The 25,937-nt window shown below is 42.7% G+C and overlaps 2 protein-coding genes across 3 annotated transcripts; both read right to left on the reverse strand.

The window, feature by feature from the left end:
* Positions 1–604: 604 nt before the first annotated feature.
* Positions 605–18,164, reverse strand: wdhd1 (WD repeat and HMG-box DNA binding protein 1). Of its 2 annotated transcripts, none has more exons than XM_086294461.1 (26): positions 18,042–18,164; positions 17,694–17,787; positions 17,150–17,261; positions 16,899–17,050; positions 14,371–14,482; positions 14,058–14,108; positions 13,880–13,975; positions 13,704–13,796; positions 12,141–12,247; positions 11,637–11,778; positions 10,710–10,911; positions 9,748–9,935; positions 9,490–9,674; positions 9,166–9,407; positions 8,691–8,828; positions 8,421–8,577; positions 8,158–8,272; positions 7,897–8,028; positions 7,592–7,815; positions 6,745–6,899; positions 6,610–6,666; positions 6,224–6,255; positions 5,111–5,275; positions 4,842–4,984; positions 4,585–4,720; positions 605–1,393 (listed from the first exon to the last, which is right to left on the reverse strand). In XM_086294461.1, exons 2-26 carry the CDS (start codon positions 17,768–17,770, stop codon positions 1,205–1,207), a joined length of 3,402 nt encoding a protein of 1,133 aa, XP_086150587.1. In that variant the 5' UTR covers positions 17,771–17,787; positions 18,042–18,164; the 3' UTR covers positions 605–1,204. The 2 variants fall into 2 exon arrangements, with proteins under 2 accessions (XP_086150587.1, XP_086150586.1); XM_086294460.1 differs by having other exon boundaries at positions 606–1,393; positions 10,710–10,914.
* A 4,413-nt stretch (positions 18,165–22,577) lies between these two features.
* Positions 22,578–25,326, reverse strand: socs4 (suppressor of cytokine signaling 4). The gene is made up of 2 exons (XM_086299549.1): positions 25,271–25,326; positions 22,578–24,672 (listed from the first exon to the last, which is right to left on the reverse strand). The coding sequence occupies exon 2, from the start codon at positions 24,650–24,652 to the stop codon at positions 23,468–23,470; it is 1,185 nt and encodes a 394-aa protein (XP_086155675.1). The 5' UTR covers positions 24,653–24,672; positions 25,271–25,326; the 3' UTR covers positions 22,578–23,467.
* Positions 25,327–25,937: the final 611 nt, after the last annotated feature.

A 25,937-nucleotide genomic window follows, 5' to 3' on the forward strand; every position in this document is an offset into this window, starting at 1 on the left:
GACCTCTCTTAGACAGGAGCACGGTTCTAACTGTGCTGCTTACAGTCCTTCATCTCTTCAATCATACATGTATCAGTGTCTGAGTATATTACAAAGCCTTTCGCCAATCTTCGTTTTCTTTTTCGAGTATCTGTTGATTTTGTTTTTTCTTTAGACTTTTAAAACACAGGCTCAGGAGGGCTGTGAGGCACTCTCTGCACCACTGTTGGGGATATGTTATTGCCAAGTAATAAGTACGAAGTAATAAGTACGTAATAGTGCCCTAGTTTTCCTTTTCAAACAGACTGTATATAAAAGATGCCTGTAGCCACTGTGCTATGCTGTCCTGAGTGTTTTTATAGTCGCCTCTTCACACATCGAATGAGGGGTGGTTCTGTAAAACCAAGAACTCAAGCTCATTGATTAATAACTTCTTTAGTCACTGCCGCTGCCCCCAGGTATACCCTGGTTTGTCCTCCATTCTGATTCTAATATTGACAAAAGTTTTCAAAATGAACTAAAACACTGAACCCAAACGTTTCCTGAGCTCACAGAGCTAGGGAGCCAAAGACCATTTCTCTGACTTCGACAAAGAGAAGTCTTTGTGCACATCCACAGCACTTCTGAGACTCTAAAGCCACATCCATCTTTTAAGTACAGTCTTGTATTTTGTTTAATTAGAATTACCACATGTTAGTAAGATGGCATAGAGTACAGCCTCTGTATCTTGAAAGTATTTTCATGTCTTCATGGAAAAAGCAAAAAACAAACAAAAACAAAACCCAGAAGAACGCCACTTTAGATTTCATCATAAACCCCCAATGCTTAGGGAAGCTTTAAATGTAGCAATAGTTTGCCTAAGCTGTCACTCAGCAAGAAATTAACAGGGTTGTTGCTGGTTATGTCACAAAAGGGATACTGCCGAGCACCTTCACAGAGAGCTAAAGTCGGTATATTCAAACGCAGAGGTAGGGTAGGCCCTCAAACTTAGAAATCCTCTTTTGATATTTGAATTGATTAATAAGCTGTACAAAATTAAATCACAGACTAACATGTGAACTAACAAACATTTACATTTATTAAATTGTTAAAATACAGTAAGTGTAAAAAACAAACAAAGAAAAAAAAAAAAGAACCAAGTGTACATTTTTACTGAACATCACTCATCCGTCTCCAACACTGAGGGCAGTTGTTGATATACATGCGATCTCCGTCCACTGGAGGTTTAGTTTTGGTTAAACGCAAACACTGAAAGCTTGGAAGAGGGATCCAAAGACTTCTTCTTCTTGGCACTACTTTCATCAGCTTCGGCCTTTTCATTTTCACTTTCCAAGCCTTCTCCTCCTTCTGCTCTTTTCCTCTTCTTCAGATCTGCTGCGTCTCCGCTCTGGCCTTTAGCTCTTTCTGTCCATGACTAAAAGGGGGGGGGGGATAGAATAGACAAGGATCGCACATGTTAATTACTGCACATTACAAAAACAAAAAATTGTATTGTTGTTTCTATACAGGCTCCAAACAACCTACGTGATGATGACGAAACGCACACATGGGCACTCGGGCGTGCAGTTTGAAATTGCATCCTGTCACGTATAATCACTATTGACAGCATGCATCTCTTTGGCCTGCTGGCTCTTTCCCTCCTCGAGCCCCCTCCTTTTCTCTAAGCCGACACAAAAGGAAGCGCTTTTCTGGACGTAATGGAGCCAGGATGAATCATCAGGCCTGGTGTGTGCAGTGCCAGCAACACACTCTACACCTCCAGTGCTTAATGAAACACTGTCATTAACCCATGCATATTCACACAAGCAAACACACACACAAATGGCACCATTACAGAGCTGGTAGATGGTACAAGCTTTGACATATCACTAATCAGCTTCTGCTTTATTGAATATGGACTGAATAATTTTATCAACACACACTCGCGCACACACAGACACACACAATGGTCGAGCCGTTTTAGGCTAAAGTTAAGCCTGCAGGGCCATCATCTAGGTTCTTTTTTCTGTAAACATACAGCTGAAATGCACTTATACAAGTTAATAAAAATCATATCAACTCCTTTGGTTCAAACTTGAAAGAAAATTTCATTTTTTTTTTTAAATGTGAATGTTTAAATAAAATAACTGGCAGGTATGAAATGATGTCTTGTTCATGCTGACCATATTTTCCTCTGGCACTGGTCAATATTTCTTTTTGTTGTCTGACTAATTTTAGCTAATACGGTCAAACGCTAACTAATGTGGTCAGCGGCTAGCCCGCTAACTTTAGCTTTGGGGCTCGCTAACCCTGTTGCAAACAAAATACCATGTTAACCCACAGCTACAGTCTGTGTTGTGTTGGGAGCCGGTTGTTTTTTGACATTTGTGGTAAGTGGACTTTTCTAAGCTACTGTTAGCTAGTTTTGCTCACTGTTGACACTGTGAGCTTAATGGTTTCTTTATGGTCACTGCATCTTTTGTGTCAGGTGCCAACTGTGATGTCACTACAGCTACCGGTCTATACTGGTGCTCACTTGTGCCGGATATGCTTCAGTCTTCTCCTGAACGGTAGGTGTTGCTTCTCAGCAAAAAAAAACAAACCAAAAAACCAAAACACCCCCCCCCCCTTAAGTATCAATGAGGTGGAAACAAGAAACAAAGATATTGCGGGTTTTTTTTTTAAAGTTTTCTACAGTTAGTCTCATCTTTTCAAACTGTTGCGGCTGTGTTTGTTGGTGTCAAACGGGCTGGCCCGAGTACTTCAGAAACTGCTGATCTGCAGTTTTCCTGAACAACCATCTCTAGCGTTCAAAGAGAATGGTGTGAAAAACAGAAAATATCCAACAATATTCAGCTAAGAACAAGAAAGTGTGCAATTTCACACATGCCTGCCAAAAGAGGACTGGTGGATTGGAAAAACACTGCCTGGTCTGAATGAGTCTCAATTTCTGCTGCATGCTAGGGTCAAAATTTGACAGGAAGAACAAGAGAGTGTGGATATAACCCACCCAGTATTTAAACAGTTTAGACTGGTTACAATCGTGGTGTTCCGCTGTAGGAATATTTTCTTGGCACACTCTGGGGGTCGCTTTGTATTAACTGAGAATCATTTAAACTCCGCAGCCTACACGAGCATTGTGGCTGGCCATGTCCATCCCTTTATAACCACAGTGTTTTTCTAATATGACTACATCATTTTCTGATGACTACATCTGGCAATGTAACTTATCATGTCGCAAAGCTCAGATCATATTAAACTGGTTTCTTGAACATGGCAATGACTCTAATGATCTTGCATGGCCTCAATCTAACAGAGCACCTTTTGAATGTGGTGGAAACTGGAATGTGCATCATGGGTGTGCAGCCGACACTCTGGATTCATCTTTCAGAACAGCTGAAAATTCGGATCAGAATTATGCTCCTGCTGATTGACCAGCCGATCGTCTCTCATGCATCAATGCTTTGCGCCCTCAGTGCCCAAACACACTTGACTGGGCTCCCAGGCAACAGGCATCCCCTCACCCCCACTTCCTCGTCATCCAGCTTTCTGCTGAGAGTCTTGATGTATGCAGGGTCAGGGCCAGTGTACCACAGAAGCACTCGGCTGGATGAAAGGACGAGGCGTGTCATTAGTGGCACAACCACCCTCATTCACTCACCTATTGACTGACCACAGCTGAGACACAGCATTTCAGAGAAAAGTGGTTAAAACCAAGCACTGGATTTCTTTTCTTTTTTTTGTTAATGTGACCCTGCAGGACTCTAATAACAGTACAACTTAATCGAGTGATTTTAAACTTTTGAATACATTTCTTTATATCTAGGAATCTACTTATCTATTTTATTCAAATCTGTAGACCTGCAGTCATTTTTAAAAATAAAAAGCTTCAGCAGGTTGGACAGCTCAAGCGGTACTGATGAGACTATTCGAAGCAGTTATGCTGGTTAGACTAGTGATGGGTGAGTTTTCAGATGAGCTGTTGCTGGGAAGCGGTACAACTAGCTCCCATGTTCTCAGCTTCTCATTAAAATGCGAAAAACATTTCAGTGCTTGGGAGGAAGAGAAGAGTACACGTATGGATACATTTCTCATTTGATGTGAAAGAAAATAAGACACTTTGTAAACAGTGTGGAGCAGCTATCAGCACAACACACTCTTACATTTTATATGTTATTCACCTGAACCAATTTCAGATCGAGTTTACTATAATTTTATGATATTTTCTCAACTGAAACTAGACTAAAGCTAAAAGAATTTAGATGGTTAAATTATGAGTAACACTAAATTCTAATTTGCTGAACACGTGACCATCTTTGATTTCTGAATGGGAATCAGCTTGGACTAGAAATATGGCCAAAAGCTGACGTCAGCTTATGAAAACTGCAAATTGTGCACACCCACATAAAACTTTAAAGAATCCTTACAAGCGGAGGGCTGAAAATGGGATTCTCTGCATTTACAATTTCAGTTGGGTTACTGAAATTATAGACAAGGGTGTCAACGGGGGCTCCGGGGGTTGAGGATCAACCTGCCAAAGACTCCAATCACTGGACAGCTTTCGAAATTTTTGACATCACTGTTTTAGCAACCCCCCTCCTCTCTAAAACCCTCGATGTGTTATACCAGTCTCTCCTCCGCCGACAGCGTCCTGAAGCGTCCCATAGCCTCCTTGATGACGTCGGTCTCTTCCAGGTCAGGGTTGTCGGCTAGGATACTTTTCCTGTTCTCCTCCAACCAAAGCTGGAAGCCTGTCTTTGGCCTAAATGCACAGAGAAAACGAGAAATACTGCCCTGTTTAAAAACGCTCTACATGTAGAATCTGTTTTTGAACATCCCATTGTTCGAAGGGTCTAACCGTTTCTTTCTTTGAAATCTTTTACCTCTTGTTTTCAGAGTTATCTGCAGGTGGTCCTGGAGGCGGGGTGTCTGGTTGTTTCTGCAGATTTGCAGCTTGCTCTGTATTCTCCTGAACCTTCTTATTAGCTGTCTTTGTGGCAGCCATCTGCAGCAGAGTAGACTGAGTCTTCACAGGAAAAAAAGGACATTTTATTGTTTTGAAAGATGCATTATCTTTTCCAGGTACTATCATTTTGAGACCTCGGCACAGCTATGTGGAGACATGCTACAGCTTTAAATTCTGAGACGGTACCTTGGTTTTTGGCTTGGGGGCCAGAGGTTTGAGGATGGGACTTTTGCTGGGTTTCCCCCCAGAGCTGCTGAGCTGAGCTGACTTCTTGCTGGACGTCATGTTGTCCAGGATGTTTGTTACTCGCGGCTGACCGGATGAAGCTGACATTTTCCCCGAACCAGGAACCTGAACACACCAAAGCAATAACAAAATTTAAAGAAATATCTTAAAGATATTGTATATGTTCCTTATAGTCAACAAATCACATGAAAAACAGCAACAACAAAAACAGTGCGTTTCTTCTTCTTCTTTGCCACTGACTCCAAGGTGACTGAGCCACACCCGGTGGCTTACCAGGTACTTTATTAAGAAGAAAGCCTGTATATAAAAGATGGAGGCAGGAAAGTGATTTCACCCATCGTTTTAGTTTTTATACTGTACTTAACTGAGCCTTGAAGGCTAGCCAATACTTAAACCCTGCCTTAGTGTTTATCTCACTAAAAAGAGAAGGAAAGAGAAGTCAGTGTGCAATGGGGTAGCTTTCTTACAGAGTTGTGTACAGATCTTTTTGCAACCCGAGTCAGCTCCTGCTGGCCAACAGAGGCTGCTGTTCAGACTCCACACGGTGCATTTAAAAGCAGCTCCACAGACAGACAGGAGAGATGAAAGTGATATCTGAGGAATAAGCTAAACCTTCTTAAGAACCACTTCTCTCTCTTTAAACCTCTTACAGTCTTTATTCATATTCAAAACCAAAAGAGTCCGTTGTCTTTTATTAATGGCTAAACATCAAAAAATGACTAAAAGCCTTTTTCCATTAGTACCTACTTGGATTGGCTTGAGCGAGTGGACTTGTTTTCTATTACAATCGAGTGCTAGCTAATGTGTGTGGGGTCGCTATAGCAACACGGCCGAACGTCCTGTGACATCATCTGTGTGCGCCACAAATGCCACAACAAAGGAGTTGGCAGTCTCATAAGACCTCATCAGATCGCCTGGAACCCCGGCCAAGCATGTTGTAAAAAAAAAAAAGCACATGGTACCGAGTCGCGTAGGTAATATTGGAAAAGGGCTATAATGAGACCACATCCTTGATTTTGACGAAATTAAAATCTAAGAAGTCACAGTTCTTACCTTAAAAGGATTTGCACGTCCCATTTTACCAACTGAAAAACAAGAGACACATTGGGAAGTGATTCAGATAAAACTGGCTGACCAAATTCTTCATTCAACACCTAATAACAGGTCTTGTTTCATATTTGAATATTAAAATGGGCTTGGGTGATGGGAGCGGCTGTCCCACTTTAATCTTACTCTGAAAACCTTCCAACAACTGACAAAGACTTGAAATGAAATCAAACCCAGCTAAAACTCCACTGACAGAGACACCACAAGTGTACAACATGAGGAGGACAGTACATGGCCATTGGGTTATTTGGGTTATTTGTCCTACATCACGCTAAAGTGACTCACCATAATACCGAACATCTAAGCTGACTGACAGATATGCGTTTACTCACTTGGTGTCGGAGACGGCTTGATGGGTGAGCCGGCTTCTTTAGCAAACGGGTTCACACCTGACAGACATGGAGGAGGCGTGTTAGCATGTTAGCAGCAGCACTGGCAACTTGTGCAAAGTAGGAGGTGGAACTGACGTTTTTTAGTTTCTGTCGCCTCTTCCGGCTCCATCTCCTGTCTGTCCTCTTCCTCCATGAGCTCTTCTCCTCTTTCCTCCTCATCCTCTTGCTCCTCCTGCTGATTCTGTCTTCTGCTGTAACGTCCCCCCGCTGTGACGTCGGTGTGGCCATACCTGTGCAAAAAGAGAGCGAATACTGCTATTTTTAATCTGTTTGTAAACTATAAAATAAATTGGAGGAGACTGATGAAGGTTTTACACTTAAAATGCTGCAATAAATGTTACATGGTTGATATTTGTTCTTCCTTCATCCATATAAAAATAACATATAAATAACCTATTTAAAAAAAAGTGTTTAAGGTTTCACATCATAAAAGAGCTCTGCTTTTTTTTCTTCTCTCACCCCAACCGGTCGCAGCAGATGGCCCCGCCCCTCCCTGAGCCTGGTTCTGCCGGAGGTTTCTTCCTGCTAAAAGGGAGTTTTTCCTTCCCACTGTCGTACAAAGTGCTTGCTCATAAGGGGTCATATGATTGTTGGGTTTTTCCTCTGTATCAATTATGTACGATCTACAGTACAATATAAAGCGCCTTGAGGCGACTGTTGTTGTGGTGAATTGCTTTTTTAACCAAGTAACCATCTCGTTGAAGAACATGTATCAGCTGACCTGCTTTGATAAAGATAATTTTATTGAAATGACACACTCCTTGTGTGGTATCTATGCTGCGCTCAGCGGTGACGTGAAGTCGTCTGACAGTGCTATAGGGTAGTCACCCATAAAGGGTGAGGTTTGTTATTTTGGCCAAAGCCAGACAGTCCAGATTAATTTACACAAACAGTGAAAGTGATGCATGCTTTTTGACATTACCCAGAGCTCCGTCTCGTGCTGGAGTATTCAGGCTCCTCTTCCTGCTCCTCTTGCTCTTCTTCCTGCATCTGGTTGGATTTCTCCAGAGCAATCTCACTGAGCCGCTGTGCGAGGGCCATGCGTCTGGATCGGGATGCGTATCGTATGGCCAGAGTCACCACGTTCTGGGTCATCATCTCTGCCAGCTCCACACAGCGAAACTCTCGCTCCAGTTTGCAGGACAACTGTAAGAAAACAACAACTCTAAACAAATCTGTACTTTGGGAGTGTCTCGATCACCAAGTGTTTGCAGCATTCACACTTACTGCAAACATCTTCATGAGCAGCTCCTGCTGCTCCTTCTGGGACTGATTCTGAGCGTCTTCATCTATTTCGTAGCCGCTGGAGGACAGGAAGCTGTAGTGGTCGTGGAAAAGGACCGAACGCCAGAACTGCTCCTGAATAACAGCGGAGGATAGGCTCAGCTGTTACTGGATCCATGACACCACTGAGCCACCTGAAAAGATCTGAGGACTGGATTATTTCGATAACCCATTGTCCAGGTGCTCATTCTTGTGTTTATTTACCTCCATCTGCCCCTTCTCTGTTGTGGTCTGACACAGGGGCAGCTTGAAGGGTAGGATGGCCACGGCCGGTCTGGGCAGGGTGGGAGGATACCTGGAGCCTTTACATGGAATACACCTAACAGGACGAGGACAGAAGGAATGTCAGCCTCTAAGAAGCAATAATTAACCAGCATCGAGTATCGGCTCATATGCACCACTCAGTCACTTTTTATTTCCTGTTCAAACTGCTAAATCAATGAGCTGTGATGCAGATGAAAGCTCACCTGAGCTGCTGAGGGTTCTCGTGCACTCCAACCACCCAGTAGTGATCTGATTTGCTCTTGCAGGTCTCCCTGGTGTTGCACACTGGAGTCCATGTGTTGCCCAGGGAGCGGTTCAGCATTCGCACCACGCCGTCTGAATCCACATAGCACGGGGTACCTGAAAGACCACGAGATGTATTCCAGGACAGGTTGTTCCAAATCATCACCAGCAGCAAAGTAATGATGCTTCCCATGAGATTCTTTCACATTATAATATCTTGACATACTGACCCTGGGCTGTGAAGCCGAGCCAAGACAAGTACGATTTTTGAGAGAGGGGGAGGGGTTCGCCACTGATGAGTTGCCTCCTCTTTCGACTTAACTGCAGCAGCTGGACACCCAGAGCCTGTTCTCCATCGAAACCTGTAGCTGGTGGTGGAAAACGAGACACATGTAAAGAGCTGGAAGATAACACTGCAAACTGCAGTACTTATATTTGGAGAGAGTGGAAATTTCCAGATCACAGCTTAAGAGTGGGGGGTTGCCTTTACTCTCATCTCTTGTGCTGCACATTTTACATTTACACTCTGTGGTGACTCCATGTGGTGGAAAGTAAACTGAATGAACGGAACTGACATGCAACAATGACACACCGACAGTTACATCACAAAGCTAAGAATAAATAAATAATTCCTAATTTTATTTTTGAACCATACAAGCACATGCAATGTGCTGATTATCACAGAGGAGTGTGTGTGTCTCTAACCCCGATGGTAGACGACGAGCAGCTGCTCTCCATGTCCTGCCATGCAGACCACAGGCCCTGGCAGGCTGAACAATTCTCTCTGTACTCCTCCGATGGAGAAGAGCCTGATCATCAGCGTGCTGGTGGCGACTGCTGCCCAGCCTTGACCCAGACAAAGCGCCCTCACGTCCTCCCCTTTAGGAAGGTCGACCATCCACTCCTTATTGGTGTCCCACGAGGAGAAGTGAAGGCACTGCAGCTTACTGGAGAGAGAGAGGGGGAAAATACTGAAAGGGGAGAAATAAATAAATAAATCCCCAGAAGCAGGTCAGGTGGAAGTTTTACCTAGCGAGCTCTTCTGTGCTGGGGCAGGCCAGCAGCACGGCCTCCTGGGAGAGATCAGCCACGGTGTGACCCAGTGAGTTGGTGAGGTGCATGGCGTGGTGCACGGCCGTGTCGTGAAACTCCACATCGATGGCGTTGTCCTGCTCGTCGTTGTAGCCTCGCACTATACCCACGGAGTTCCACATCTGAGGCACAGTTTGCTGTTATGACATGCGAGCAACTCAGATTTACAGTGTAATGACTCTCAGTGTGTCCTACCATGAAGCGGTGTGTGAGATGTGCAGGGGTGGAGCCTGGCTGGAAGGCTTTCTGGGGAGGAGTTGGCACGGGCCCCTCGTAGACAGGACGCAGGGGCACCACTGGGGCTGCTGCAGGCGCCACAGAACTGCCTGCGTCATTGTCGTCGTCCCCCAATTTGTCCTGACCAAGCTTCAGTGATCCTGTGTCTGAATGAAAAAAACAAAAAAATAAATGGAGTAATTTCAGGTGATGTCTCCATTCATGTGCTGCGATGAATGCGATGCTGCGATGATCACAGTTTCACTTCTTCTAAAATCTGAACACCTTGTAACTTTAATCACCTAATTATTTTTTTTCCCCATAGATTAACATTACCAGTTAAAGACAGCAATAGGCTAACCTGCACAAAGACAAACTTCACTGCCTTCTCCACTAGATAGTGCTGACTTTAGGAAACATTTGCTTTGCTTATAATGATGACAAACATAACGATAATTAACAGGTTAAACATTGACTGCAGGTGGTGGAAATTCATGCAAACAGTTGTAACTGTGCCTCTTGAGCCTGAAATCCAAGTTCATGCTACAGACTTTCTGATCAAAATTCAAATAAAAACTCTAAACACTTGTTTTGATGTTGAACTTTTGCAATTGAGCTCTTTAGTTAAGATTTTTTTTTTTGCTTCTTTCACAAAGTCGAATCTGTTTTTTTCTGCACACAGAAAAACTTTTAGCCTTCCCTTCGCAAGAATTTCTAATTTCCTAATCTCGATCTTTGAACGTTGCGTTTCCTGTGTTTTGTAATACACTTTCAATTATTTCTGACATTTTAAGGACCAAACTATTGCTCGAGAACATAACTGCAAGATCAATAAATGATGAAAATAATAGTTAGGTACAGCAGGAGTTTGTGATGGCCAGATCACCTCGCTTTTATCTTCCATCTGTATTCGCCCCCTCAATGACCCCATCTTCACCCACCTAGTGAGTTCTCGTCGTCCAGGAACGCTCCTCTGTTCTTCACCCGCCCAGTCGCAGGCACCAGGAAATCGTCATCGTCATCGTCCCAGCCAACGGCTTTCTTAGCTGGAGACTTTGTGTCACTCAGTCCTTCATCCATCAGTCTGTCATCGTCATCATCAAACAGGTCATCATAGTCTTTTGCAGGATTTTTTGCAGCGACCTGCTGAAAGTCCATGACAGATTTAAGCAGCTTGAATTTAACTGAACAAAAGAAAAAAAGGGAGACTTTGAAGCTGGGCGTGTTTACAGTTGTGTTATGAACTAACCGCAAACAACGCTCAACTGGTTATAAATGCAATCTGGTAACTTAACAATCTATGGACGCTGTTGTTCCTGAACAAAGAATATGCAATAGCACTAAAAGGCATTAAAAAACTCTGGGGCCTCTGGATGTCTGGGGCCTGGATCTCCTCCATACCTGCTTCATGCCCTGGGGGACGGGGCTGTGGCTCCCCACACTCCCTAGCAGATCGTTACATGGAGAAACCTTTGGAATACAAGCATGCTGATCCACACAGGTGTACACTCGGGTGTTCACAGACGCGGACTACAGCTTTCTTGGTAAAATAAATCCGCTTGGCATCTTTCTTGGTCGTAAGACAACAATTCTGATGGCTAAAGATCCAAACGGGACAAAAAAGAAAGATAAAAAAAAGAAAAGAAAAAAAAAGTAGTGATAACTTCCTGATTTTAAAGCTTTGACCTGTAAATTTATGTTTTACAAGTGACTTGTCTGTAGTTAGATTTCCTTTTATTACGGCAGAGATCTATCCCAGCTAATCTAATGAAGAAAGATAACCTGCAGAGCTGGATGAGTCTCAAAATCTTACTTCATGGTACAGGGATGTACAGAGGGGGTACAAAAAAAGGTTACTTGAGCAGTACCTTGGTCCTATTGTTATCAGCTGTGGAGGTGCCGAGTCCGTCCAGCAGGCCCAGGCAGCCCTCAGTGTCCGTGTAGGCAATATGGCTGCCTGATGGATGCCAGGCCAAACTGCACACTGTGAAGCCTTTCTCGTGTTTCTGCCTACAGCAGAGAGCAGAAAGCTTAAACTTTAGTGGTGAGCAACATCTACTGTTCAATGTTGCTTTTGGCAGAGACTACAAGAAGATTGACATCATCTGTGCATAAACTATATAAAGAGACACAAGCCCAAGAAAGAACACACGATTTGTTTAATACAAATACTGGGGGAGGGGAAAAACACATAATAAACTATTCCTTTAATGATGACACCAGCCTTTAAGTCTCGGTTATCTTTAGCCCTCAAGCACTGGGAACCAAGGTAAACAATTTCATCAGCATCAGTCCCCTAAACTGGTTTACCCTTTACCCGTCATATATATGCTTTTAAATTCACTCAGCGTCTGCACAGCTTTGTTTCCTACCTTTCCACACACAGCTTGCTGTTCACGTCCCACACTGTAAGTAAACCCCCCACGCAGCCAGCTGCCAGGAAACGCTCGCAAGGAGACCAAGACACCACGTTAATGGGCTGCAAAAATTAAGGAGGGGAAATCAAATTTAAGAAAAATAATGATTGAGTTGTTTCGGCTATTTAATATCTAAATAACTCACTCACTGGTTTTAATAATAAAACAAACAAACAAACAGTAAAAACTCCCACAAAGGGGTTTAAAATAAATTAAATAAACCTTTAATGAAATAAAACTACCATTCAATTCTTCTTTAAGGTCAAACTAAGAAGTGAATAATATATATACACTAGGAACAAAAGTACCCGGCCACACCTGCTAAAAGGTATAGTCAGTATTTTTTTTAAGGTTATTTAAAACATAAAAGAACATTGTACTCAAAAATATCTCTTTATTTGTAATTACATCTTCCAACGAACTGATATGTTCTCATAAACATAGAATTAATCAATTAAAAATTCATACAAGGGGAAGAAGTGACTCATAAACTCGTATCAGACTCCTTTCACAAAGTTTTGAAGAGTAAATAGAATGAGTCCTGCTAAAGGGTTAGGTGCTGCAACAGGAAGCCATCATGGCAACAATGCAGTTAATTAAACTTCTTCCCTCCCAGATATTTCAGGATCTATTGTAAATGATATTGTTGCAAAGTGGAAGGGTTTAGGAACATGTCAAGTTACAGAGCGGGGTCACCAAGTGCTGAGGTGCACAGGGTGTAAAAGCCTCCAGCGCTCTGCTGCCTCAGTAACTGCAGAGTTCAAACCTCCTCCTGTGGTGAGAGCTTCATGGTGTGGACTTCAATGGCTGAGCTGCACCTATACACAGTTAGTACTTTGTCCATATAGTACTTAAGCAGTCTCAAGCTAAACCTTCTCCAAAAAAATAATCGTATCTAGCCTTTTATCTTATCTAATCACAGAGTGGTTTCACACAGTGATTCTCCCATTGTATCAAACAGACCATTAAAATTTTACTTTGTATTTCTGTAGTGAATACTTTCTTTCTAAACAAAGAACTTTATTTTAAAACCTGTGTTTGCACTGTCTGTGCCTTTTGCAATTATCCTGCTGTGTAGTAAAGGCCATCCAGGTGGCAAGTCCAGTTCTACTATTTTATTAGCCTGGTCCTCAACATTAAATAAGTAATGCATGTCTGCGTGTTTCACCCTGCAGTGTACGAATTTAACTTGCATCTCAAGCTTGGTAGTGCTAGCTGATAACTTAACAGTCCACCCTTCAAACTAAATGTATTCATTTTTAATATAGAAGAAACATCCCAGTCCAACCAAAAATGTGATGTCCCAGATGCTGCTTCCTTCTTTAACATACAGTCTTTGGTCATGATGCCAAAAGCAGTGCTAAATATTGCTGTACTACTTAGCATTAGCATACAAATAGATCAGCATATTGATGTCCTAGACAGGATTGTGAGGCCATGTACACAGTTACAACAAATACTGCTTATACTGATAGTCAGGTGTAAAATGTGCACCACGTCGACAATACTGGACCTCACCTGTGCGAGCAGATCATCGGACAGAGTGCTCACGTGGTCCCAGGAGCCTCGCTCGTACAGGTGTACCTTGGTTTCAACAGGAACAGCTAAAAACTGACAAATGCAAATGTTTTGTTATTTTAGGACTGACGTCTTTCTCGCTCTCATTCAAGGCAGCAAAGAGACGTGTCACCAACCTTTCCCATCCCGGGCTGCCAGGCCAAACGACACAGAGACTTGGCGTTAGTGACGTCATTTGACTTCTGCAGCAGAGGCCAACTGATCACCTGAGTCTGAGAAAGAAGATAAAAATCATGTAGAAAATCAGAATTATGTGCATTTTTCTAATTGAAAAGTGCTGAAATGCTGATGTACCTGCTCCTCAATATTCCACACCACCACAGAGCCATCACAGCTAGCAGAGGCCTGAAAGACAAAGGCGACAGTGATGTGATGTACGACAGGTGTCCTCAGGTTATAAATTCTCTTCTCTCCTTTTTTTTTTTTTTTTTTTTTAAAAACACTGTGTGGTTCTCTTTTGTATTTATACATTTAAATGAAAACTCTAAATGGAAGCAACCACAGTAATATGATGAGGAACAATGGGGTGTGGGTTCATATTAAGTTGCAATGAAATGAAGATATTGTCCCATTTGTAACTCTGCTTTCAGACACAAGGTTCACTCACCAAGAAGTCATCTTTGGGGTCAAAGGTGACGCTGAGGACAGGTGCCTCGTGACCCCTGAGTGTTTTCTGTTGACTACTGTCTGACACCTCCACCACCTTAACCATGAAGTCACTGTGGAAAAAGGAGAAAGGTAAGCTGTGTTCACACGTCACCGACTGCCTGCCAGTGAGCAGCGGCATAGTTGAGAGGAAGGGTCCATCAGCTGTGACCTAACACAAGTGCAAATTGTCAAATCAATGAACAAGAGGAGCAAAACATCACAGATTTCCTTCACCGTCTACCAGAAGGTAGATGCCGAATCTGCCCTAACAGCCACAGATGCCTGAATCTGAACAATCAATCCCACTACTGAAATGACCAGGGTGAAAATAGCAGCATCAATACGGCACCTTGCTCTGTGCTTTTATTACTGTCATAAACCTGTTTAGGGCAAATCATTTCTGGCAGCAAACACACGTTTATCTCCAATCTGGACTAATCAGAAACCAATCCGCCTGCGAGCTGGAAACATCACAGCTGTGTGGAGCTGATTCTGCACTGAAGGAACAATAATGAACCTAATGGGATCACCTTGTGCTGTAGCCATAAACACGCACACACACACCGGGGGGGGGGGGGGGGGGGGAATCCCGTTACGCACGACTGCCTCACCAGGTGCCACGGGAGAAATTGAGGCAGACGTGGACGTGCATGGTTTAGCAAAGCAGAAGTGACATTTGTTCATCTTTCAGCATCATTGGTGGAAAATATCACAGAAGCAACACATGAGTGTGTCTGGTCAGCTGTGACTCAATTAATTCTGAAGGTTTGCACCGGACATCAGGTCATGTCAGGTGTGAGGTCAGAGGTAGTCCAACTCTTCCAGCACATCAATACATGCCATTGCCAGAATGTTTGCTGTGTCTCCCAGCACAGTCTCAAGGAGACTCCAGTGCTGGGACAGTTAATCTAGGAGAGCTGGACAGGACAGTTTCTGGAGGGTGGCTTGAGGATCCTAGGTCCCCGACTGGGCCCTGTGCTCACTCTGTACTCACCATGGAGCCTGACTTACATTAGCCATTGAATACCAGAATTAACAGACAAGAGCAGGTACGTGTGAAAAGGTCTGGAGAAGCCGTAGAGAAAAGTTATACATTATTCAGCATGACCGATTTGGTGGTGGATCAGTGGCATATCCATGGAGGGATGCACAATTCTCTACAGGCTAGGCAACAAAACCATGACTGCTGCGCATCCTGGATTCCTCCCGTTGAGCACCGGGGGCCTCATCTCATTTGAAATGTCCAAGCTGTGTAAACACTGGGCAGCAACAAATTCGGACCTGGACTGGGTTCTAATGGAACGTGAACTGGCCTTTCCATTTACCCCCATTGAGGTGTTGGCTCAAAAACCGTACAATAAAGGGAATAGAGCAGATAACCCTATTTTAAAGTTTTCAAAAATGGTGTGGCAAGAGGTTCACAAGAGCTGCAGTCTGTCCCCATGCTTTCAAAAATATGCACCCCTGTGGCACAACCCCAAAATAAAAATAGGTAAACAAGCAATTTATTGGCCACAGTGGCACAAAAAAGGCATAAGATTAATAAGTGATTTATATGAATATAACACACTCATGTCTTTTAATGATCTGACAGTAAAGTTTAACTTGGAAGGACCCGGCCATTTCTGGTGATATTTACAAATTAGAGACTGTCTGAAAGATATAATAAAGTTGTCTCAGGAGAAAAATCTCTACTTCCACCCTTACTTACAAAGGCAAAACAACACATGTAGAAGTCTTAAAAGTATTTGGGAGAAAAGATCTGGATTGTTCCTTTGACGAGGGAACATGGGATTCAGTCATCTCTGAAAATGCCTCATGTGGCGATAGTAAGCAGGCAGCTCCTGGAGCACGAAGGAACTGATATTACTGACTGCCCTCCAGAGCTCAGTGATGCCCTGGTCCAGATCAGGGAGAAAATCCCCTCCCCCATTATTGTCTCATTAGGAGCAGGACCCTACATTGTCAGGCACACATTAAAGTACACATTATTATGAGAGAAAAAAAAGGCGGGTGGGGGACAGGGATAGCTCAATAGGTAAAGTGTTGGCCCCGTGATTGGAAGGTCAGGGGTTCGATTCCCCTGAACGGCTACCTTGAGGTACCCCTGAGCAAGGTACCGTCCCTACACACTGCTCCCCGGGTGCCCAATGGCAGCCCACTGCTTCACTGAGTGAATGGGTTAAATGTAGAGAGAAATTTCCCCACGGGGGTCAATAAAGTATACATTATTATTACATGTAATATGCAGGGGCCATACAAACCACGAAGTACCATCTGAGCTGGAATGAATGAATGGACTGATGATGTGGCATCCTTTCATTCCTTACACACCATCCAGCCCATATCTGTATCTGGCAATGAGCCAGCAAAGTTAGTTATCTTTTAACCTTAATTAATGCTCCTTCAAATATCTAAGGTATTACTTTTATCCCGTTTTCATTTATATCATTTCAGTTCAGCACAAGCTAGCCAACTATCAAGTACCTGGACCCAGCTGCAACTCTCGAGCCAATGCTGTTGAAGGCGACGTGTGTGGCATTGGTGGTGAAGCGGGTCAAGATGCCGTCTGGATCGCCGTCAGGAAATGTGTGGATCTGCACGGTGTTGTTGGAGCTCGCCGTTACCAGCTTGCCATTCTGTGGAGCAGAGAACACATTGGTCCAAACATCACTTGTATGATGCAGAGTGTCACCGAATAATGATGACATCTGTAGAAAAGTCAGAGAAAATCCAACCTTCAGTGCCAGAGAGTAAGCCTTCTCCCCGACAGTGATAAACTTTGGATCATCATCATCCAGACTCTCCCAGATCCGAACATCTCCATCATTTCCGCAGGTTACAATGAACCTGTGGACAATTTGATCAGGCTAGTTTACAGAAACTTTGTGCAGCATAAGATTGATGAAATGATCTGTTTAAATTATTAAGTCTACCAGAAACCAAAATCAGGACTGTGAACGACTTCAGTTTAACGTGGCATAGAATTTAAATGAATCACATTTTACTCAGTTTCAGCCCATTGAAAGACTTGTGTTGTCATTGATGTCACTGTGAGACTGATGCGCTCAAGTTCATATGTACTTGCCTGGTCTGGTCTGACTAACCTGCGGGCTACACTAATAATTTAAAGGACATGTTTGTAAAGCAATACTTTCACAGGCTGTGGGCCGATCATAGGTAAAATCTGAGTCTTAAACGCAATCAGATCACAGCTTTACTTGTACATTAGCTGTCAAAGTCAGTGCTCAAAGGGAGACACTTTTTTGTTTTCAGACTCACCTCCCAGTGTCATCAAAGCACACCTCGGTGTGTCCTTCAGAGTGGCCGTAGCGCATCGGCTTCCTTTCACATGGCATTTTGACAAAGCACCAGACTGAAGAGAGGAGAAAACACGTGAAAACCTCTTCTTCTATCAAGTAACACAGTCTACACCTGCTCCTCCACCACTGCTGCCTTATTAACCCATGGAGAGCTAACAGCAGAGTTGAGCTAACGCTAACAATAGAGCTAAATATAGCCGACCACACTCGTACAAACTCCACGGTGTTCACGGCATCAGACACTAAACCACTGGAGGCAGTTTTACACTGAGCTGTGAACAGAGTATTTCGTTAGAAATCAACTTACACGTTTCTTGGGTGGACACACTCGGTCCTCTTCTCCTGAATCTCCCGCGCTGCGTTGAAAACAAGGAAACGTCACGTCACGACTCCCGCCAGCAACGTCATGACGCAAATTTTGTAATCCCTCCCACGTTTGAAGCAAGGATCGGGATTTGGGGTTTATTTATTTATTAATTCATTCATTTATCGAAAGGCTATTTACGACAGATTTTGGACAGTGGTTGAGACACACGCTGTTATTATTTTATTCCAGTGTTATCTGAGGAAATGTGCCTTAAAGCATTGAAACAGTATTTTAATTTTTCTGTCGTTTTCCGACAAATTTATTTTACACTACAGTTGGATGGTGCATGCAAGTGATACATACATTATATAATTATATAATTAGGCTCTTGTCTGTTAGAGGACTTTAAAATGTAATATTTTAATGTACACATTTTAATGTATTATTATTATTATTATTATTATTATTATTATTGTCAGTAGTAGTAGTATTATTATTTTAAGTCAGACAGGAGTCTTTCAGTTCATCTCACATTTATGATTCGAACAATACATGTGTTGTAATTTTAATTTAAAAAATAATTTTTTTAAAGAATGAATGAAAGAATATAATTTCACTTGATTCGCATTTGTTTGGATAATGCACATTCTATTTTTCAGACTGACGCTTTCCACTGTAACACACATGGAAACATAGTGAGGGTATAAGACTAAAGTCCATGTAAATATTCACTCAAAAAACCTTTTTGTTTAATTATTTATTTATATGAACCTTTTAATATATATAGATTATGCACCCCTCAGTGTTTTCTCAGGGGATACTTTGATTAGTGGAACAGGAAGTTCTCTGCTGGCAGACATCAGTGTGTCTGAATATTATATCATTGATGTGTAATATTGTACCAGGACATGTGAAGCAGGCCTAAAGCTTAGTTATGTGTTTTAGTCTACACAGGGCTGCCAAATGCAGTCATGTACTAACATAAAACCTCAAAAGCAAAGTTCTTGAACTTGGAAATCCACTGTAAGATGCATCCAATATAACAGCGCACGATGGCTTCGCGTTGCTGAAAACCTAAGCTCCTTAATCAGCTCCTATGAGACAACATTAATACTTTATGTACATGGGTCAGGAAGATCAATAGACATGGCTCCTGAGTCTCTCCATTGCCTGGCTACTGACTTGTGTGCAATCAGGGTGATGAAACATAAAGTTTGCCACATGAAAGACAAACAAGTATGAGAAAGTGATCAGCAAGTGTCTGGTTTATTTCATGTTTAAAATGAAAACTGTAATTTTCTGGCTTTTATCCCATGAAGGATTAAAAAATAGTAGATGCTCAATTTCCTGTGCTACAAGAATCCCACAAATATTTCAAACTGAGTTTAAGTCAACACAGAAAAAAAGGAGCATTTTCTCTGTGGTACATTGGTACTGAACCCAAGATTGCAAGGGAACGTCCTTAAAGCTGAACTAAGATGATTTTATAAATAAACTAAGAAGCTACAGTTCTGTGCAAAAGTTTTGAGTCACCCCTCTTTTTAATATCTGTTGTTAATATCTGTTGCCACACTTTCTACGTGTGGCTACCTTCCTTTACCTCCTCCTTTGGTCTGATCCACTAGAGGGCCCTGTCACCTTAAAGTAAGCATGCAATATGTAGTTTTGGGGTATTTGCTGAAACTAGCTCTATATTATTATATCTAATTTTGAACAGTAACAATGTAACAAAAGCTCAAAAAAGACCACAGCCTGACAAAAGACTAGCGAATAATCAGTCTCTGTTTCAAATACTGAAGTAAGAAACACCGTGGTCCCCAAAAACATGATGGCTACATGATGAATATTTCATACACACAAGTGTAGCTACTCACGCAAGTCACCTCAGCACATTTTCTTTTTCTTTGCACTGGCGTTGCAAAGAGGCTGAACAACACACAAATCAAATGAAAAATCTGCATTCCACACCAGCTTTGCGTTTGTGTGTGTGTGTGGGTGCGGTCTTTTTCATGTCCTTATCTCCAAAAGAAGCGCTGGCATTTAGAGGTGTCCTTTGCCAAGAGCAGGATGAATTGTTTTCAGAGTGATACTTCAAAAGCAGCATTTTCCGTACCATTAACTTGTCTAACTGTGACACAGCTGCAGCGTGAACACGCAGGCATACACATGATGTAGGGGAGACCGGGGATAGTTGTAACGTGGGTCAGTTGTAACACTTCCAATTTCTCCAATCAGGGCTAAGTTTCAAATGATGTGACTCATCCTGTGCATGCCCAACTCAGTTGTGCTATCACATGTGAAAAATCAGCACATTTTGTCAAACACAAACAATTTAACACGAAAAAAAGTAATTTGTATGCCAAAAAGTAAGTTTTTCTACTTTATTTCAATTTCTAATAGCATTATCTGCTTTGCAGTTAAACTCATCAAACTTAAATTATGTTATTTGTATGTCTATGGGGATATATTCTGTGTAAGTCTTTAGTGCTAGTGTTTTAGCCGTTGGCTGTAATGTTAGCTAGTTCATGGCTATAGGAGTCTGGGTCAGTTGTAACAGCAACAGTCTGGGTCAGTTGTAACAATAACGCAGATGTTACAACTTACCACACTATTACTTTAACTTATATTAAACAAGTTGGGGCAACGACATCAGCAGAGAGAGCTTCACTGGTCGCATTTGTATATGCGGTTAATGCCATTGGCAACACAATTCCTCCACTGTTTGTGTTCCCACACATACACATTCCCACACTGTGTCAGAGATGGACCAGTAGGAAGTACTGGTAGTGGAAATAAATCAGGATGGGTGCAAGAAACAGATTTCCTCATCTTTCTGAAGCACTTTGAAAACCACACCAAGGTAAGCCATGATAAAAAGTAATGGAATTGCGATGCTGGTGAACAACTACATTTTTTCAGCTTCATTGTTATGTTCAAAATTGGTGCAAGAGTTGTAGGTTATAATGCCCACTGGACCAATGAGGCCAAACTCAAGGAAGACCAACCAAAATTAATGAAATATTCAGTTGCAGAAAATTCCATAATTTGTCTTTTTTGGGGGGTTGGTATATGTTCAAAAGCTAGATTTCTGCATTCTGTCACACACACACATAACTACATAAATGGCTCTAAGTGCATTCATGTGTTGAATAAACAAAGATTACATGTTAATGTTTTGTTAGTATCCTTATTTCATTGTGTTACATTTTACCCCAGGATATGTTAGAACTAAACCAGACTATGGGGTTAATTGTAACATTTCACTCTTTGTGTTTGAGACCATACCATGCAATGGGTAATTGTGCTGCAGAGAAAATAGCTGCACTATTTAATAGCAGAGACATGTAAATACTTTGCATTACATTTTGAATCCACTACCTTAAAAGAGCTCCAATTTACAGACAGAAATGTCAAAAATGTTACAACTATCCCCGGTCTCCCCTACTAAAAGCTATCCTAATATGACAACAAATAAATAAATAAATAAACTCAGACACACAACAGAGGGCGTGTAAATCAAATTTATTGGTGTGTGTATGAATACAATATATGGTTATGAACAGTTTCTCAGTCACAACAGGTACAGGTTAGAGGCACGGCTGATGTTAGGACACATTTACAGAGGCGCTTTCAAAGACAGGCAAACGGAGCAGATCGATGTAGTGCTGTCGCCACCTCGTGGCTGGAGAGAAGAATGCAACCCAAATGAACAAGCTGGACAAGAGGCTGACATTTCACCGGCCTGTATCTGCATTCAAAGAGACAAGAGCACATCAGTCCAGTTTAAGCCGCCCTTCATCATCAGCCACGAGTTAGTTTCAGGTTTGATTGTAAGCTGCTTTCACTGCTGTCATTACTTTGATGAGTTTGGTGGTGGTGGTGGGTGGGGGTTAGTTGTTCTTAAGCCCCGAATGAGGACTAAAGAGGATCTTTTTTTTAATGTCAGGTCAGCAACCCTCAGTGACTGTCTTCAAATATTGATTTCTTTTTTAAATTTAAAATTAAAATAAATACAAGCCTTCTTTATATAGCTTTTATTTTGGTCCTGTTTGGGCATCTCCTCTCTGAAGCTTGTTTTCTGTTTTATCGTATTACATTTGATCAGAAATTTATAAACCGCTTATATATAAATAACTGTGATTTTGTGTGTTTCTTTTATGAAAAGCTGCAGATTTTATTGCTGCCTTTCAACACAGCAGCTGAGAGCTGAAAGGCAAAAGGAACGACATTTGTGCTCCTCGTAGGGTTTTAATTAAGTCTCCTTTCCTGTCATAATGCATCTCTAAATTGCTTACATGTATTGATTGCCAGCAGGGTGTTTGAACCCATTTTGTGTAGCAGATAAAAGGCCAAATTAAAAACAGCATCCTTGTTGTCAGGTCCATTTGCCTGATTCAGTTTTCCTGTGCAGGATCGAGTAATCCATCCGGCACAAAGCAGTTCTCTCCAAAGAGATTCAGCTGGAATTCTGTGTTATATTACATCAATGTTTAAAGATGACCTTATATACTCTATATATATACTCTTGGACTCTGCTAGTAGCTTTCCATTATTCATTTCATACTGGGCTTGGGTACAGACCTGTAGTTCTTCGCTCTCTGACGTGGGTTGCTTTACGTCTTTTTGGCCTCTCGTTTAGTCAGATTTGTTCTTGCTGCTTGTTCATCGCAAATACAAGTTTTGAACAGCAGCTGGGTGGAGCTTTGCTGCTCACATACAGAGCTACATACCTCAGATGGACATATTAAAGATATCCCCTTTCAGTGACATCATAAAGATCCAAAGAATGGTCTGAGTGTTCAGAGCAGACAGAAGCCTGAGCCTTTGGCTCTCAATGACGCTGACCTCGTTATTTGACCTTTCGGAATGAATGTTTAACGAGTAACAGTGCATAGATGTGCATGACAGAAAATAAGAAAAGCATACTAAGTACTTATGTAGATATATTGCAAGGCTGGGATGAAATATCATGAAATGTAGAAATTTGTTCGGTTATGCAGTTAGTGAAAAATCCATAATGCCTGCATATTACTAGATACCCCCAGAGTTGCTTTACCTCAAACATTTGACTGCACTAGCTGTGTTCAGGGTTCAAGACCATAACATTTCTATGATCTTAACATCTTCTGTAATGGAGTGTTGGCTTGCTTAAGTCAACACTCAGGCTGTCTCGCCACAGTCCCCTTTAGTGGTTGTTTTCTTGTTCTGTGAGGCTGTCACTCCTAAATATTGAAAGGCTAAAAAAACAGCAATTGCCATTGTTTGCTATCACACCAAATGGAACTGCAGTACAAATGACAATCCTTGGCTCAAGATCGAATCCTTAAACCTCACGTAACAGCAAACACTGTTAGAATTTAATGGCAGTACTTTTGCCAAGGTGAGCTTCTTTTGCTTGTCCTTAGTATGAGGCCTGATTTGGTTAGTCACACAGCACAGGCCGCGTCACACTTAATATGGTATTGTCTGAGATAGTCCCTGAGCTGAGGTGGCAGCGGCAGGCTGTCTATGCCTCGGTAGGTGGTGCAGCTGCAGATCACTGCCCTGCACAAGTGCTGGAGGGAGAAAGGGAAGTTCCTTGGCAGAGGTCTGGAAAGGAGTGGCTCAAAGAAGAGGCAGGTGGCTGGGTCGCTGTAGTGCCTGAGCAGTCCCGTCACACTTGGATCACGGTACATACACGGGTCACGCACATCAAAGCTGAAACGCTTGCCGTTTTGTTCAATACGTGCATGTAGGGAACGGCTGTAGCGCCGAAAGCTCACTGAGAAGAGAAATTCGTCCTGGGCAGAGTCCCGGAGCAGAAACGTGCCCTCGGGCTGGCCCTCCAGCAGCTCCTCTGCCTCAAAGCGATTCAGCACGCCCCAGTAGCATGGGTTGTTGTTGATCTGTAGGAGATCTGGAACCAGGATGTAGTCCGTGTGTCCACACCTACCTTCTTCATGCCCATGAGCACAAGAAGGGTCCCAGTCCTCCAGACTGGTGCATCCAGGCCCAGGGGAGCAGCATATGTCCTCCCACGAGATGGGGGTTTGTGGTGGAGAGGTAGTGGATGAGACACTAGGTTTGAGGGGAGCCTCCATGTCCTTGAGGGCACTTGGGTGGGTAGCATGATTTTTAATAAGGTGCCAACATCGAGCCAGTTCAGACTTGGGTGAGAATGGGCACTTATCCTGCATGAGCTCTGACACATGGATCCTGCGTTTGGACCAGAAGAGCACCGAAAAGGGTCGCGAGGAGCCCGATGAATGATGGTGGTGATGGTGGTGGTGATGGTGAGAGCGCAGAGGGAAGCACTGGCCAACAGCATCCTGAAACTTCTGCCGCAGAGAGCGCCGTGACAAAGCCTTCCGACACATCACATCGATATCTCCAGACGTCAGCGTGTCCCCTAGAGCGCTGCAGCTACATTTCCTCTCTCTGCGCCTCCTCGAACAGGATGATGACCCCACACCCAACTCCTCCGTCCCGTCCATCTCCATGCCTCCAGGGCTCGACCCATTGCGAGAGCTCCGGGAGCGTTTCTTCCCCTTCCAAATGTAACTGTCTGCGCTCCAGCTGCGGAAGCCACTTTTGGGCCGAGTGTCTGAGCCCCGGGGCTTCTTCTCTGACATGCCTGCTTCCACCTCTCAATCTGTGACGAATGCAAAAACAGAATACTCTGTGACAACTGTACTATGTCTTAGGTTTGAAATATGCCAGAATATGAGTATGAGCATTTAAAAGGTGTCTTTGTTTATCTAAAAAAAGTTTCTTATGATATAGGGGTGAATAAGTTAATGGGCTATGAGATGTAAATGTAAAGCTCTATTATCTAACTGGCACCATTAGAAGTGCTTTGTGACTAACACAGAACCCTTCGAGAACTTTCTGTAATCTAGGCTGCTGTGGACTCCCACTGCTTGTTCCTATACTGATCATCATCTCCAGTGGCAATAAATCTAATTAAGGCTTCAGAAACATCCTGCAGACAAGAGCGGACTTGTTCACACAAAGCTGAAGACTTTTCAAGCTTCATTTAGAAATAATTCAAGAGCAAAGTCACTTTGAGACGTGTTAGTTTAATACCTAACATTTCTATTTGCATCAGTTTGCAAACATCATCACTGACAATCCGACTATGATCTAATTAAAGGCAACAGATTGTATACAGCAGGAGATTTAACATCAGACTGGTAATCGCTCTTTGTTGCTATTACCTCTTTGAAGATTAATGCATGAGATTATCTTACCTTCCTAACAGTGTCAGAAATAGAGCTCCACATCCATGTTATGACCACTTGTCCACTGCACACTGGTGTCCATGCACGAGACCAGCCTGCAGCCTTTCTTTACCTCTAACAACCGACAGACTGCTCTGCTTCCTATATAATTATGATGCCAAGTCCCTGAGGGGGCAGCAGTTTCCTCTCCGCCCTGGACGGGTCTGAATGAATAAGAAGAGGTAGAGTGGGGTCGAGCCAGCAGAATGGTTGGGGGTAGCGCGGCAAGGAGAGGGCGGTCTCAGATTCAGACTGAAACATCCTCCTTTCTGTCTTACATCCCTTCTTACATGTCCATTGATAAATTCCATCTCCCAAAAAGATCAAAGATAACCACAGCAGTGAGAATTTTTTTGGTCCATACACAAAAGATATATATTATCCGTGCTTATAATTTTTTCTTTATGTTGCTTTGAGTTGCTTTAACCTGACCAGGACCACAGCTTAACCTAAAAGATCAAAGTGCATTTCATGAAAAGCTTTAAGTCTGTCTGTGGAGGAGGTTATGCCTCAGATTTACAGGCAGTCTGTATGCCTGATTAATGATTCAGCTCTGTGGAGGAAACAAGGAAGCATTTTAAAAAGCTTTACTTATTGATTGACTAACCTTTGAGTTTCCCAGTTAAAACTTCCAGAA

Source organism: Aulonocara sp. 'chitande type north' Nkhata Bay, linkage group LG1, assembly GCF_057382095.1.
Source record: "Aulonocara sp. 'chitande type north' Nkhata Bay isolate Kocher_YH1m ecotype deep benthic linkage group LG1, A_spYH_male_GT1.1, whole genome shotgun sequence".
NCBI lineage: Eukaryota > Metazoa > Chordata > Actinopteri > Cichliformes > Cichlidae > Aulonocara > Aulonocara sp. 'chitande type north' Nkhata Bay.